General features: G+C 35.9%; 1 protein-coding gene and 1 non-coding gene across 6 annotated transcripts in view; both read right to left on the minus strand.

The window, feature by feature from the left end:
* The window catches only part of FOCAD (focadhesin), a 235,946-nt gene that overhangs the window by 137,662 nt on the left and 80,515 nt on the right, over positions 1-17,769 (minus strand). For 4 of the 5 annotated variants that reach the window (XM_006208259.4, XM_072959321.1, XM_072959322.1 and 1 more), the window contains one exon: positions 12,739-12,996. In XM_006208259.4, the coding sequence (XP_006208321.2) occupies positions 12,739-12,996 (258 nt within the window). The remainder of the gene's footprint in view (positions 1-12,738; positions 12,997-17,769) is intronic. The other variant, XM_072959324.1, reaches the window with a different exon arrangement.
* LOC116280231 (small nucleolar RNA SNORA30/SNORA37 family) lies at positions 15,356-15,484 on the minus strand. The gene has a single exon (XR_004189541.1). It is a non-coding gene; the product is annotated as a small nucleolar RNA SNORA30/SNORA37 family (small nucleolar RNA).

Genomic DNA, 17,769 nt, shown 5'->3' on the forward strand with positions numbered 1-17,769 from the left:
GCAACTGTCATCACACCAAGTCAAAATGAGTAAATTTTTAAAGTGATCTGAAAGGAACAATGTGATTTTCCCTTGAAGTCCCTCCCCTTTTTTTTTTAATGTGCAAACAACCAAAAAAAAAAATCTTTAGGAGGATTTCCCAGATGGGTGTCGTTTACCACTAAAATATTTCATTCCAGCAGTTGAAAGACCATAAAAGGGTGACTGTCCTCCAGAGTCTCTAATAACGGTAATAGATCTTGTGTTACTATTCACAAGTGACCTCTCAGTCAGGCGATTTAATTTTTCCCCCTGCAGCATGGTTGGTTTCACACACAGTGTAATAACAGTTTTTGCACAACAAGACAATTCATCCGATTAGAAGGACTGTATTAAGTCTTTCATGAACAGCATGTGTCATTACAGCTTCAGCTAGGATTTGATTTAAGACGACCTAATATATCCATGCATAATTCTTCATTTTTCTACTGTTTTAAAAAAGACTCCTCACTTTCTTCAGCAATTTTGCAGTTCATTGCCTGAACCCTCCCTGCTTTCAAAAAATAACTAAGAACTCATCAAATGCTCACTGAGCACTTTAAAATAGGTACCAAGAATTCTCCACCACACAACAGAAACGTGTATAAAGCTCCTCGTTTCCATGTGGGTTAAATGAAATTCCACTAAAAGGGACCGAATGGGCATAACTGGTTACTGCAAATACTTTTATGCTGCACAACATTTCAGCAATGCACCATTACTTATAAAGACAATATGATATTACCAAGAAAAGCTTTAAATAAAGTGAATTTTGAGACTTAACATTTGTAAACCTCAGCAAAGCACAAAAAAATTAAAAAATGAAAACCAAAGGAAAAGGTGTGAAATGAATCAACCATCTGGCAATCTCTACTATAATAAATGGTACAGCATCATTCATTGCCCATGGAAGCCTAAACCTAAGAACATCTACACATTTCTTACAGCCTTGCTGAGCAGATTAGAATGGTTCAATCCAGAGTCTCTTGCAGCAGAAGGCGACAGTGGGAGGAATTCTCAGGGGTTCCCTTCACCTTACTACCTCTAATCAATGCTGATAGGCTTGGCTTCCCTCTTCCATCTCCGAATCTGGGCAGATTTCTCTGAGGAGTAGTGTCGGCACTCCTTTGTTACACGGCAAGGAGTGCCTTTACAGCTCTCCTGCCCCTAAGGGATTCTCCGACTGCTTCACAGCCAGAAGCCCAAACCTGTAAGATTAGGCTCTGTTTAGACTTTTGACGCAGGTGAGATGCTCTCTTCTGGTTTGGTTATTCCAAACCCTCCAGGAATCCTGCTTCTTTGAGCAGAGGCCTATATACCCTCTAAGCAGGTGTCTAAAATGAGGTGAGACAATTCCACCATGGTTTTCTTGCTTACGCTGCCCACATTTTATCCAAAGGAAAAACTAACGTATCTTTTGCTTTGACATGAAAGCCAATCCTTCCATACTCTCTCCTTTGCTTCCGCTATCACAACAGCTAGTCAGCCCATCACTCCCTGTTAGGTGTTTGGGGCAGTCACCAACCCACTGCACACGTCTGCCCACCACAACTGCAAGGGATGTGCATCAAGCGGGATGGGGAGATGTGGGGTTCCACTGAAATCACTGTCACTAGGCTTGAGATAAGGGGCTGGCACGCATAAGAACTCAGCACTTCAGCAACTTTCTCCAAGAACCCTTCCTCTTCTCTTCACCTAAGCTTTCATTTCTTAATTTCTAGATCCTCGATATGAGTAAGGGGTTAAAAGTCCTAGCAGTACTTAGACACCTATTTATTCCTACTACTCTACAAGTTCTACCGGGTGCTGTGTCTCAAAACTCATTTTAGTATCTTTAGGTCCCCACCCAAACTTCTAACATCCTGTTATATAACTTTACTCCTCTATGTCTGATTGCCCCAATATTCTATTTAAATTCTCATCTCCTGCCTGACTGCAAGGCTCTCCAGGATATTGCTTCCAAATATTTGTCCAGTACCATATCCCGGATCAATTTCCTCACCCTATACATTATTCCATTTATTACAGTACTACTTGCAGTCTCATTACCCCACTGTGAGCTGTCACAGATTTGTGACTTTGTATATGTTTTCCATTCTGCTAGAATGCCTTTCTTTCCCATGCATCAGGGAAACTTGTGGGCTCTTCATGTATGTTCTTATATACCTTGTACTGAAAAGTAATTTTTAATGTCTCTGTCAGCATACTAAGATCTACGATTCCTGGAAACAAAGACTATGTCCTTTCATCTTAGCACCAGAACTTGCCATATAGGAAGTTTACAATATACACGTGTTGAATGACTAAATCAGTGAGGTGAAAATGTTTGATAAATAAAATGAGACCTAATAAAAACAAAGTATCTACAGTATTTTAAACTAAATGATAATTCCATGATAATTTCACTTAATGCAGATCAAGTCGAACCATTAAAAACTGAATACAATTTGACAACTAAATACACATAAGTACCCTAAAATGCCACCAGTATAATTATCACTAATTATTCAGACTACTAGAAACAATGAAGGTAGACACGACTGGATTAGAGAAAAAAGATAAAGAAATAAAATTCGATTACTTTCACATATATACTGTAACAAACTAATTAGCCAAGTGTTGCCAAGTACCAGTCCCTGCTGATATGTCTTAATGAATAGATAATTTGATCATTTTAAATTGGCACATTCATTGGACTAATGCAAATGAGTAAATCCAAACTGCCTAAAAACAATAGTGTCAACATCAGCTTATGTTTTAACTCAGTCTATATAAAATTACCCTGAACCCTAAATTAATAGGATTTCATTTAATAAGATTCTACTGTAATCTAACCAAACCTAAACACTGCCCCTGGACTCCACACTGTTCCCTCGATTAGTTTGGATAACACATAACAATATTGGAAAATAGTTTATTGGTTCTAGGATGGTGGGCACATACATCTAATATATTCATGTGTTAATTCAGTCAACAAAACAGGTAGCAAAGCTCAGGAGCTGGGCAAGGTTACAAGGAGGCAAAAACAAGTAAGACATAGCTTCCCGTGAGGAATTCCTTTTATGAATTCTAAACCTAATTGTGATCTACTGAAAATTTCCTTTGAAGATTACTGCAAGACACTTCAAAATGCTAATTTGTCCTTATTCACCTTTAGTGCTGTTTGACCCTGTGATACGATAAATTCAGGTTACATATATTTTTACGTGCTTGTTTTCTTTAGATAGAGAAAAAAAATACACAAATTGTCTTAAATACAGATCCACTACCATAAGAATGCTAATAAACAAGCATGACAAGATACAAGGTCTCCAAAAGTCCAATCAATACACTGGAAGCCTGATGGACAGAAGTCATCCCACTTCTCAACTACTTGTCTGCCACCACTGAGTTTGTAACCACGTTTAACCCCTTTGAAGCAAACTGACTTCAGAATGCCTGATTTCATTACATCAACTATGCTGAAAACTTGCCAAAGTGTCTATTATACTATCTATCATGAAAAGCTCAAAACTGTCACTGGTAGGGTAGAAGTTCAGGGTGCTGAAAAGACAAACGGACAGCATAAGTCTTAAGACTTCTAGTGAGGAAGCTAATACAGTTGTCCAACTTTAAGAAACTTAGAGTAAACCTTCCCCACTATACCCACAAAATCATGGCCCATCATCTCAATTACAGCTACCAGACAGTAGTTACAGTTGAGACTAAGGGTCAATGCCTTTCTTTCACTTCCCAAAAAGGAAGTTAAAAATCTGAAATATACAAGAAAAGTACTGCTAATTAAGGCTAATAAAAGAAAAATTCATTCCAAAGCATCAGCCAGGTTATCAAAAGGCCTGACTTACTCAACAGAGCTCAGAATGTGATCACGTCGGCAAACGGGACAAACACTCAACTTCTGGACTTGCAGCACTATACATGAAATTGGTTAAGTGAATATATTTCTGCAGTGAACTTATGGTAATGAATCAGAACCTATATAACAAAAGTAATTAATGGAAAAAAGCAAAACTAAATGTCTTATAAGATCATGAAACCTAAAATCAATCAATGATAAAGATTTGTAACATGTATTCTACATCTAAAGTACTGTACTAGAAGCCATTATATGTGTTTTGGTAAAATTGTATAAATTATATCAAACAATTTTTACACATTCTTAGTATTTCAAGGTATAGTTTCTATGCTATTTATAAATTATCAAAAGGCCTAACTTACTCAGCAGAGCTCAGAATGTGCTCTGTTTTGCATTTCTCTAATAATTAGCGATGTTAAGCATTTTTTCATGAGCCTATTGGCCATCTATGTGTCTTCTTTAGAGAAATGCCTACTTAGGTCTTCTGCCCATGTTTTGATTCAGTTGCTTGTTTTGTCTATATTGAGTTATACGAGCTGTTTGTATATTTTGGATTCTAAGCTCTTGGTTGAATCATTTGAAAGTATTTCTTCACATTCTGTTAGTTTTCTTTTGTTTGATTGATGGTTTCCTTTGCTGTGCAAAAGATTTTAAGTTCAATTGAGTCCCATTTGTTTATTTTTGCTTTTATTTCTTTTGTCTTGGGAGACTGATCTAAGAAAATAGTTACAATTTATGTCAAAATGTTTTGCCTAAGTTTCTTTCTAGGAGTTTTTTAGTGTCATGTCTTATATCTAGGTCTTTAAACTATCTTGAGTTTATTTTTGTGTATTTTCTGAGGTAGTCTTCTAATTTCATTGATTTACATGTAGCTGTCTAGCTTTCCTAACACCACTTGTTGAAGAGACGGTCTTTTCTCCACTATATGTTCTTGCCTTGTCATACATTAATTGACTGTGGGTATGTGGATTTATTTCTGGGCTCTCTGTTTTGTTCCATTGATCTATATGTCTGTTTTTGTATCATCCCCATGCTGTTTTGATTATGTAGCTTTGTAGTATAGTCTAAAATCTAGAAGAGTTACACCTCCAGCTTTGTTCTTTTTCTTCAGGATTGCTTTGGCAATTCTGGGTCTTCTGTGGTTCCATATAAATTTTAGGATTATTTGTTCAAGTTCTATGAGAAATGTCATAGGTATTTTAATTGGGATTGTATTAATCTGATATTGCTTTGGGTTATTATAAGAGTTTCTTTTTGATAAGGGAATTAAATTCATTCTCAGTAATTGTGGTAACTGGAATATTTGGAATTATTCTTATTAGCTTATTTTATGTGAATATTTGCCATCCTTTTTGATTTTTTTTAAATTGTTTTCCTTTTGTTATATTAATTATTTTTGGAAGTTATAAATCACCTATTGTTACAAATAGGGGTTTAAACGCATATTTAAACTTATTTTTCTACTAACATCAAGAAACACTCAGTTTAAAAACAAAATTCCACCCTGAGCATGTTCTCACTCTTCCCACTATCACATTCCCACTATCTATTCCCACCACTTTCCACATTTTAAAGCTTGGACTTTAGTTTCAGGTAGTTATTTTTCACATTTTATACAAACAATTTGGTTAATTTAAAATAGTATTTACTGGATATTTTGATCACCATTTAATATTTCTTCTCTGTGCTTTCTTGGATTCATTTTCCATTTTGCTGGAACACATTCTTAAGGGGCTTTTTCTTCCATAAAATCAGTAAACAAGAAATGTTCTTGAATTACTGCCCCTCAGAAAAAGCCTTTATTACCATCACTTGTAAAAAGTTGGAAAATGGAAAGGAATATTTCAAGGTCAAAGTGATTTTCCCTAGGAAACTGTAAGACCCAATGTATTCCAGTACCCAGTGTGCTGCTAATAAGAAATCTAAGGTCAATCCAATTTTAAGTTTTTCTTTTCCAATTCATCTTTGAAATCTCTTTTGACTTTCTCTTTATTCTTGAAGTTCTGGGGATGGATTTAGGTATTGACCTATTCTCACTTGGGCTGCTTGGCTTTCAGAGGGTCCCAACAAGCTATATCCTTGTGTCTTTTTTCCCAGCTTAGGAAATCGTTTTCTGTCATGTTTTAAGTTTCCTTCCTTCATTTTCTCCAGAATTCCTATAGAAAGATGTTAGAACTCCAAAATTGACCTTCAATTTCTTAAATTGTTCAATTATCATATTTTTCCTATATTCTGAAATAATTAGTTGGATATTCCATAAATCACCAATCCAGCCTCCATTTATGTACGGTGGCAACAACATTTTTAATTTCTAAAATCTCTTGCTCTCGAATTTCTTTTTCATCACAGAAGTATTTTTATACACACAGTAACTTGCCAACATCTCTTAGGTCTTGGATTGTTTTTATATTATCTTCTGCTCCCCGATTCCTCTTTCTTCTGAAAACAAATACTCTGGTCAATCATGCTGTTAAAGCTTCTCAAGTTTCGTGTGCCTTCAATATCCATTTATATTTATGTTTCAAGGCAAAACTGGTTGCAGAGAGCTGACACCTGTTGCTTCTGCAGATGTAACAAAACGTTGCCATCAGTAAAACTCTCCTCAGAAGGACAGACTGAAAGGGCTGAAGAGTGAATGGTAAGGGATGTTCACTGGCAGCTTCACTTTTGGGTGCCTTGCCATGATGCAAGTAGGCAGGGGACCAATACCCACTTCTTCCTTCCCTGCCTACTGCCTAAATAAGAAAAAATTTATTCTGGTAATGATGGACTTCAGTGTATTTTCCCATTGAGCACAATTCCTCATGCCTGTTATAAAATTCAAAGTTACCACAAAATTTGTTCCCCTCTGAGTCTTTCACCAACACCAGGAGCCCATCCCAAGCAGGTTTTGACCAGAAGACAAAGCTACTGTTACCCAATATTCAATTGGAAGCACACTCCACTGCTCTAAAGGCATTTCTAAGCCCCATCTTCATCAAACTCCACCCCCATCCTTTCTGTTACTCAGCGTTCAGCGACACAAGACAAATGGTTTTTGTTTCCATATATTAGTAAGCTAGTGAGTGTCACAGTGACATAGCGCTGAACTGAAAATCACAATCAAACAATTCTTTCAGAGAGAATTTTAAGCAATTATAATCTGAAGACGCCTCAAAAGGAACTCAGCCACAGGAACTCAGAAAAGAGAAGGAACTGACACAGGACTGCTTCCCTGAGTATAAACTCTAGGCTTCATGCAAAAAACTGGAAAAACATAAGAAGGTTCAAATGCCAGTTCAAGACATTTTATTCTGTGGATATCTGTGTGGGATTTATAGTGAAGAAATAAACATATTGCCACAGAATAGACTAGATACTTGACCTTGTATTTTTATCTGTGTTTCTCTTTGTCTAATTGTTTCATGCTGACAGGCTCATCCCAGTTTTGCTGAAGGCATAATCGATGCTATGGCTACAAGAGAATAGTAGTACAGCATTTCGTATCTGTCAAGTTCTCTATTAAAAGTACTGTACATTCTGGTTTCTTTTTGCTAGTGTGAAGAACACAGGAAGCAGACTGACTTCAGGGGGCAGCAATTCATAGAACTTGGTGACAAAAGAACAGAGTGTAAAGTGTCCAAAGACTTTTTGTGCAAGTTCCTTTATAGAATATATTTTGCCCTTTTTTCACAGCTGTGACTTAAAGACCATTAAATTTCACACATTTCCTATTCATTTTCTATGTTAAAATATGGCTTATGACCCAGAGTAGAACTATCACAGTATTTTGCCCTGAAAGTCAACCTTTTACTATTTGATAATATAGGACTTTTAAAAGACCAGCAAGTCATGGGCCATGAACCTATCCACATAAGTGATTTCAAAAAGTGAGAACACTTTCACAAATGGAAAAAAAAAAGCCCTGAAAATATCACAAAGAATAAAATAAAATTATCAAAATTGCAATACTTTCCATTAAGCAAGACTTTTAGCTAAAATTAGCAACCAAAATATAAAAAGGAAGTAAAAGTCCTCAGAGTTGTACAATGCAAGCCAAAACCTAATAAGACAAAAAAAAAAATACAGCTCTATGCCCACAACCAAACAAGAGAAAAGCAGGGGAGCACCAAGGATCTGCAAGAAGCACTGGGTTTCACAAAACTTAATTTGTTAAGCCCCTCAATGAGGGTAGGTTTTAAGGAAGGAAACTGTGGTTCTCTAAACTCAAAGTTTATAAACTTCTCCCCTTTGGCATACTCCATTTTATAAACTAGTCAAAAAGAAATTGTCAAGCTTTACATGCAGTAGTTAGTTATTCTACTGCAGTTGAAATATTAAGCTATTATAAGATTTTATTTTAAACCAACTCAGCCTATTTAAAAATTATTAATTTTTATGGTTAATGTTCAATTCAGATGCCTAAGTAGTTAACTTGCCATAAACTATTAACAGTATAGGTAGAAACACAGGAAGAAAACATATTTTCTTAGGTTTTAAAATCACTAACAAATAGCTTTGCTTTCCAAAAGAGAAGATAATCTGTTGTCAGGTGTTCTCTCTGCATCTTTTTATAAGACATACTGTTACGGATCTAATAACCCTACAGGCTTTTGTACAATCACACATCTGTGTGAAAAGCAGCTTCCTCCAATCCCTCTATGGTTCTCTAGAATACAGTGCTCCAGATGGAGAAATCTCAAAATTAATAGCTATAGGGAAGCTATAGCTAGTAATACAGCTAATATAATAGTTGTTATAATAATTTATATATTTAATGTATTAAATAATTATTACATAATAAATAATTACAATAAATATTATAATAACTAGCAATGATATAGTTAATATAGTATAGCTAAGCTAATAGATATTAGAGAAGGTTTTAAGAGGTGAGAATAATACCCCTTGCTTCTCAAGGGGCCAGGAGCCAGAGAGATATTGTAGGGAACCCCAGGTGGACACAGAGAGAAGTTTACCTGCAGTTGCCAGAAGGAATATGGATGGGAAATTACTGGAAGCCAAGGTCCAAGCTGGCAAAGAACTAAACATAAAATCCAAAAGGGAAGGGGCGGTTAGGAAGAAAGGAAGAAAAAGTAAGTTTTCTGGCTCAGAGTCCTAGAAGTAGGATACAATCAGTTGCACAGAATGGATTGAAGAAAGCGGTACAAAACTAGTGGTAAAACCCATTATGTGTGCGTTAGAGGCACACAGTGCAGATCACAGAGCCAGACGTGGTCCTTAATGAATGAGATGTCACTGTGCTGCGCTCACATGAGTGGCGAGATAGGAGGGCAATCAACGCATGATGATTAAGCGTCAGCAACCTCTTAAGGAGGTTATATTAGGCTCAGACACTTCCAAACTGTCCACAGTAATGTTATACAGAGTGGTCAGTCATTTAATAAGGGTTCAAAATATGATTGGACATTGGCCTTTAAAAAGCTATAAATCAAAGTTCAGATAATGTCCTCCCTTAGGCCTAGGGCCCACAGGATCCCTTGATTAGAGCCTATGTCTAACATTCACTACCACTGATTTCAAACTAGATGCGACCAGACTCTGGACAAATCACAGAGGTAGAAAATAGCTCTCTGAAGAAAAAAGAGTAAGGCCAACTGGACATAACTGTATATGAGCCGTGAAGCCATGTGCTTCAATTGTCATTCAGGCATCTCTGAAGCAGCCTGAATGATTTACATCAAGTTGTGGGGAAATAACATTACACACAGTTTCAGAAAGGCAGGAACTGTTATATAAACATTACCAAAAAGCACATGAATCTATCTACTGCAATTTCCAGAAAAAAAGACTAATTTAGGAATTAGGTGGCATTCCCATATATCATAAGCACAGACTATGACATGAAAACCTCTCTCTAAACTAAATCAATGTGTTTAAAACTTTCAAGACTTTCATGGGAATTCACACAGGATTCTCATTCTTGGATCTCTCCCCAGAATACTCTAAGACATTCCTTCCAAGAATATAAAAGGCACTTAATTTTTACTGAGCTCTGCCTGACCTGAGCTTGTATCTTCTGCAAATTAAGTCTCATGAGATCTGAGTAAGAAAACTATATGGATTATTAGTAGCTGCTGACAGCATTTCTAGATATGAGGGGGAAAGTTTCTCACTATTTTTTCAAGTGTCGATTTATTGCTGTGGCCTTGAGTAGCTATCTAGTTATTTTAACACCATCATTTGTATCCAGTTAACTCTAAAATGGTACTCACAAGGTCAAGTTCCCCTCAGACTACTTAGCACCATTAGACTTCCACGCCCCTAAATGTATTAAACCCAGTGGAAAATGCATGCCACAGGAGCAGCACGAGAGGGACTAAGGGTGAAAACACTGGGGAAGGGGACCCAACAAATTGCACAAGTAAAAAGTATTTTAAAAGCATATTTTCTTATCATCATTAATACTAATACAAAATTACTAGTTGATAGTGATAATTTGAATTAATATTAATAATTACTATTAATCCCTTGGAATTAACCATCATCATCACCATCATTCCAAACATACTTCAACTACAGCACATCTCTTTCAAACTTTTCAAATCCTCTTACAGTAGGATTCTTATAATACATTATGGTGTCACACAAACACAATACTTAAGCACACTGCAGGCTAGTGAACTCTACCATAGAGGTTAAGCGACCACCAAAACAGAGGTAGAAGACAGCCTCTAAACTACTCTCACCTACCTATTTATTTAGCGTTTGCTTATTAGTAGTTTAAGACTTTTCTTTAGTATCAACTCCCCCATGAATCTGAGTCAATGACCGTTTAAATATAATATACCTTCTTTCTATAAGGTAAGAAAGGACAAACACACATGAAATATGAATACATTTTAAGTAGTCATGTCAACTTAATGAAAGAAACAGAAAACACTCCTCTAATAACAGATCACAACCCTAACTCATCTAACTGAATCTACTCCAAGTAGCTACTCACAATTAGAGAATCTGCTTTTTCAAAATATTCAGCCCTCTCTTTTTGGCTGCTTTACCTTGTAGCTGAAGGCCAGTGATATGATATGGTCACTTCATAAGGGAAAGTGAAGAAAAGACTTCTAGTCTTCTTTTATCCTTTTGAAAAGAATTAAATAACTCCACTTCTAAGTTATTAATTATATTGCCTTTGCTTCTGCATGAATTTGGGTAACTATATTTAAATATTTTACCCTACCATTCATCTTAACAAAATTATACTGGGTGGGGGAAGAGTATATAGCTCAAGTGGCAGAGTGCGTGCTTAGCATGCATAAGGTCCTGGGTTCAATCCCTGGTACCTCCACCAAAAATAAATAAATAAATAAAATAAATCATCCCCCCCCAAAAAAAGCCCCGAAAACATAATAAACAAACAAAACATTACACTGGGTATTTTTTCTCATTTCTTTCAAAACTATCCAAAAAATAATCAACGGAAATATAATATATTGACTTCAGCCTCTAGAACAGCTTCTCAATAAACAATTATTGAAAACACAAATGTACCTGGATGGTCACTCTAGTGCTTCCCAACCTTCTCCACTGCACGGCACACATGACAAATAATGTTTATAAGGATATTGGATCACCCTAGAATTTCAAAGACTAAATGCATTTCCGGAGTATCAATACATATATTGAGGTAATACATGTTTTACAATGGTGGCATACATAGATCAGGTAATCTAATATATGACTTCGTAAAATAATCTCCAGTGTCTGCGCATTAACCACTCTAAAGAGATTATCGTACAAGGTGTCAACACTGAAAGAAAACATGCAGTAGAAGCAAAATCGTTACAGAAGGTGAAGGGAGAAATAAAGTAGGAAGCAAGTTGAAATGATGAGACAAAGGTACTCGAGTACACATGGTTCCACTTGCAGAATCAGACCAGAAGAGGTCTCATCAGAGGGCAAACTTTTGTAAGATATCAGCAGTTATTCACTCGACAAGAAGAAATGAGCATGACAAGTTAGAGACAAAAAGGAATTCCGAACACATTAACTTCATATACTAAGGAAACATTTATCCCACCTTCACCACCAAATTTTTTCCTATAGGGACACATAACTTTCCATGAAGAGATGGATTTTCTTCTTCACCATGCTTGAAAAGAAACACAAGCACAGATACTAAGATATAGAGGGTAACAAAAATACTATATCCACTTGGTTAGGAAACCCTTCCCTTCACAGGAAATGTATTCTAGAGATTCTATCCAATGGAAAAAATCACAGATGACTATGTTAAATATATGGGTAGTTTAAAAGGTGGTGAGGTGAGTCTTATTGTTAGTGTCTGACAGCTTTCTTATTACACTCCAAGAACTGAGCAGACAGGAAAAATGACCATTTATCTTCACATCCCAGCAGGTACATCAGCATCATATACAGCAAGGACCCATTATTTTTTGGTTTATTAAATGACTGAATAAAAACAGGATCAAATTGCAAGAAGTTAAAAAGAGATCAATGTCTATTATATAGGCACATTTATTCTGAAATAATTAATGTTTCCACCTTAAAACATTGATATTAGAACTAAGGATTATTCAACTTGGATTAGGCTGCAAGAGTTAATGAAAGCATTACAAATCAGCAAATCCACCAAGATCAAGAACATCAAACTAGCATCATGTGTAGATTCTCTTTCGAAGAGTGCTTTCATTAAAGAAATATTTCCATCATTAAGTACACATCAACTCAGAGTAAGGAGAAAAAAGAAAAACTGGGGGGGAAAAATCAAGATAGCAAAAACAAACAAAAAAGCTACCTGTATATTAAAGCTTTAATTAAAAATCATCCACAAAGAAAGAAGGATCTACAGCTGCAAAACTTAAGCTTTACCCCATCACTAGTCCATTATTTTCTTGCTTTACCTGAGAAGAGTCGGCTTGGGCTAATTCTGTAATGACCTTCAGGATTTGGCGAAGATTTCGTCCTTTGTTTTCAACAAGGAGGTAAGCCAGCAGGAGAAAGACGTGCACAGGGATCACTGTGGTAATAGGGAGCAATGACTCGACGGAAGCCAACCAGTCACTTGCCGCAGACTCTTCTCTCATTACTTCAAGGATCCTCCAGGCTGTAAATATTGAACCATACATGCTGGTTACGGGGAACACAAGCTTGTAGGAGAGCTGAAAAATAAATACAAATAAGGCATGAATAAAAGAGATAAATCTATTTGTCAGAAACACATGTTTGACATTAATTTATTTTTTGTATTTTGTCATAAGGAATGAATCCTTCCAACAAAATGATAGTAACATTTTCAATTCCTGCCCAAAACCTTTCTGCACGTATTTAAACTAAAAGGATTGCACAAAAAGAAAACAGTTGTTAGATGGAAGTCCAGAAGAGTTTATTACAAATTTTCCTCATGTTTACCATTCGCTCTCCCTGTTAAGTCAGAAAAATAACAGGTCAATACACAAAATCCAGAGGCAAGAGAGATTGGAAAAAGCCATTATCACTTAAGAAGTATTCCCTAGTAAGAGGGAAAATGGAAAAAAAAAACAACACTGCATTTGCTCAGCTCCAATCCCCGGGCGGATGGCAGACGTGGACTGAGCACAATTCATTTTTGTAACAGACAGTATGTTGATAGGAACAGAGTTGGTTCAGCTAGAGCCTGGAAATTCGTTAATAATTGTGAATAACTGCTGCAATAAGAAATAGCCTGAAAGCTCTAAATTGAAATGACACCCAAAGAAAAGGTTATACTTAACTCAATCTGAGCAATGACTCCTCACAGAAATAAAGTAGTGCAGTCAGGGGCAGAGAATGAACAGCACTCTGCTGAGGGGAGCTGTGGGCCCAAACGGCTCAGGAGAAGCCATAGATAGTAAAGAGGAATTAGATATTGCCTGCTAATAAAATAATTCAATTCATTTAGAGTGTAATGAGACAAATTAGAAATCTTTAGATTGTAACTGTCCTGTTATTGGAGACTGACTTACATGGATAAGGGGAACAACTGAAAGGATGAAAAATAAAAGTTAAGCTTTATTAAAAAGTTTAATAACAGCTTTACTGAGATATAATTCACATATCATAAAATCCATCCTTTTCAAAGTTTGTAACTCAGTGTATTTCAGTAGTTCAGAGTTGTGTAACCATCACCACTAGCTAATTTTAGAACATCTTTCTTTATCCCAAAAGGAAACCCCCTACCCATTAACAGTCCCTCTAATGCCCAGGTCCCAGCTACCAGTAATTTACTTTCTGTTTCTATTCTAGCCATTTCATATAATAGGAACTATACAATATGTGGTCTTTTGTAACTAACTTATTTTCATTAGCATGTTTTCAAGGTTCATCTATGTTGTGGCTTATACCACTATTTCATTTCTTTTCATTGTCAAGTAGTAGTCCATTGTATGGATATACCACAGTTTGTTTATCCATTTATCAATTAATGGACATTGGGGTTGTTTTCATTTTTTGGCTATTATAAATAATGCTGCCATGAATATTGCTGTAAAAGTTTTTGAGAGAACATAGGTGTTCAACCATTTCAAGTATATGCCTAAGAATAAAGACAACATTTACTTGAAAGTAAATCCCACCATAAAAACAAATGAGGAAGCTCTATCTTTATTGATATGAAAAGATCTCACATATGAAAATGCAAGACACAGATAGTATACCTGAAATGCTATCAATTAATTTTTTAAAGGGGAACAGGAAGACTATATACTTGTATTTGCTTATATAAATATATATGAAAAGTATTTAGACAAATACAGAAGAAATTAATAACAACTAACCTTCGTTGTCTATTTGAGAGTATGGAAACTGGACAGTTAGAATCAAAGGTGAGAAGGAAACATCCCATTGTACACCATTTATAATTCCTGAACCATTTTAAGGTATTACTATATTAAAAATTATAAATTTTAAAACCTAAATAATATCTAAATTTATTATAGCCCTGTCTCTCTAAAAATACTTTTTTTTTCCCCAAGAAGATGAAATTCATTAAAGGCTACAGTCAAGTTCTTTAGCCTAATGACAAACAGCATTGGACTTAAGATTTAAAAGGCCAAGACTTTATTTAGCACAGCCATGTCAGCTATTAGCTGTTATGCAATCTCTCCAAACTTACTTTCCTCATTTGTAAAATAAAAACAATGCCTACTTTCCTGCCACAATTATTGAGACAGATAATGAGTCAGTATCTATAAAGCACCTAGCACAGTGCCTAAAGTTGCAAAATACAGGAAAATATTATCCCTGTCATCTTTAGGAAAGAAAAATAAAATTGCTGGATATGAGTATAAAAGAAAATAATGGGAAATCACCATGAACCATAAATTGAGTCAAAAGCAGCAACATTACAGAGACATGTAAGAGTAAACATACTGAAACAGAAAAATAATCCTACTTAGCCTGAAGTATTACATTCAGGTTTAGGCTCTGTTTTTTGTTTTTTTACCTAAGGTTAGAGGGGCGGGAGGAAGGCACAATGTTGAATTAGAGAACACAGAATGGTCTCTCTGTCCCGTTGAGTAACACTGCCACTGGCACAGTCCCAGGGCAAGCGTGCAACCAAGGGTTTTCTCTCAGCACCAGCTACCAAATCCTGGCCCCACAGCCTGGGGGGAGGACCTGTGAAAGTGCTGGTAGGCCCTGTGTTTTAGAGGAGAAGGTAGGTGTTTAAAAATAAAAGCGAGGCTAATGTTACGTGAATTATAACTCAATAAAAAGAAAGAGAAGAAAACATAGAAAAATAACATTTAAATGAATATTAAAGGGTTGTAAAGCATCTTTTGAAGATGTAAAAGAGTTGAGAGTCTTTATTTTTGAAAACTTTAATAAAAATGTTCAGCTACACTAAAAATTAACAATAAGACATCTGTTAGTACCTCTTTGTCTAAACAGAACTGAAAAAGAAATTGTGAATGCAGGTGAACAATATAGATTTTCACTAACTTAAAATCACCACGGTTATCTATAATTTTAACAAAAATGGGGCCAGGATTTGATCGGGAGAGGGAGTATAGAAACTCAAACCTGGAGACCCTTAAAAGGAGGACAGCTTTTTGCCAGAAGGGATTTAATCACTCATCAGACCAGAAGCAGACTAGACTAGGCTAAGCCTGAAGACGGTCTTCTGCTCCATACCTCTCTGAAGAATCTAGTCAGGAATTGAGAGGCTTCGGAGTGGCTGATTATCACCAAAAGACAGCCCATGCCATCCTCAGTGTACATGTCACTCAGAAGACAATGATAGAAGCACAAGATCTCATTGCCTTTTTTTATTATTATTATTTAAGTACAGTCAGTTACAATGTGTCAATTTCTAGATCTCACTGCTTTTAACTTCCAACCAAAAGCTTTTAAGAAACCAGTTTACTTCAACTTACTGTTGATTTACTGTTTCCCTGTAAATCTGAAACTCTTAACTTACTCTCAAGTTCAGCACAAAGAAGATAAATTACTGTGCACCCCCCAAAAAAACCAAAAACCAAAAAAACAAACAAACCAAAGTGGAGGCAATAGAATGTAGGCTCTAAAGTCAAATAGCTAAAATCTGAATCTGTTATACTGTCCACTACTTGTGTAATGAAGGGAAGTTAATTAATGTCCTTAATTTCAGTTTCTTCACATGTAACATGAGTATTGTAAGAATATCATCAAGAAAATGCAATCAAAACCACAATGAGATAGCACTACACACCCACCAGGATGTTATAATCAAAAACACAGGCAATAACAAGAGTTGGCAAAGACATAGAGAAACTGGAACCTTCATATACCTCTAGTGGGAATGTAAAATGGTGCGATCCCTTTGGATGAGTCTGGCAGCTCCTCAAATGATCAAGCATGGAGCTACCACACGATCTAGCAATTCCACTCCCAGGTGTCTATTCGGGAGAAATGAAAACATACATCCACACAAAAACTTGTACAGGAATGTTCAAAACGGCATTATTCACAATAGCTAAAAAATGAAAACAACTGAGACGTTCAACGGATAAATAGAAAAATAAAACGTGGTATATCTACACAATGAAGTATTATTTGGTGAGTACCATTTCTCTTTGGAGTAATAGAAATGTTTTAAAGTTAATTGTGGTGATGGGTACACAACTCTGCAAACATACTAAAAGCCACTGAATTGTGTACTTTAAATGAATAAAGTGTATGTTTATGAATTTTATCTCAATAAATCTTAAAAAAAATACACTCCCATTGCATGACCCTTGGCAAACTGTCTATCTTCTCTCTGCCTCAGTTAACTCTTCAGTAAAATTAGACCAATAATATTACATACCTCAAAGAGTTTGGGATAAAATCAAACAACTTACTATATGGCAAAGCACTTAGAATGAAGCATGCTTAATAAACAACTCCAAGAAGCAGGTGCTTTGTTGCCCATTTTGCCAGGGCCCAGAGAAGTTCAACCATTAGTCCTAAGCCACACAGCTGGAAATGGAAAAAAAAAAAAATCCTATTTCAAAGTCAATGTGAGAAATTAGTTGACCAATACAACTTCTGAAAGAAAGCATGTGCTCAATAAATGCTACCTTTAGCTATAAATAGGACAATAATCTATTATAAATTTTTATTTTTTAAGAGACAAGTATTTAAAATGCTTTCTTCTTACTACACATGACTTCAAAGCAACTGTGAGTGAGACCTACTTGGCACTGCTTTATTAAAAGAAATAAAGTTCGTGGTACTTTGTTTAAGTTAGGAATAAAGTATGTTATCCCAAAATACCAATGAATAAATGTATGACAGGCCCTAGCTCAGTCACACTGTCTGTAAATCTTATTGTTGACGAAAGCAGTTCTGCAGCGATGACTCTTGCCCTACTATATACTGGAGGAATTTAGCCTTTAAGTCTCTTTCCTACTTTATTTCACCCACCCACCCTCACTCCCCTCCAGAAAAGCCTGATT

Source organism: Vicugna pacos, chromosome 4, assembly GCF_048564905.1.
Source record: "Vicugna pacos chromosome 4, VicPac4, whole genome shotgun sequence".
In the NCBI taxonomy this organism is placed as follows: domain Eukaryota; kingdom Metazoa; phylum Chordata; class Mammalia; order Artiodactyla; family Camelidae; genus Vicugna; species Vicugna pacos.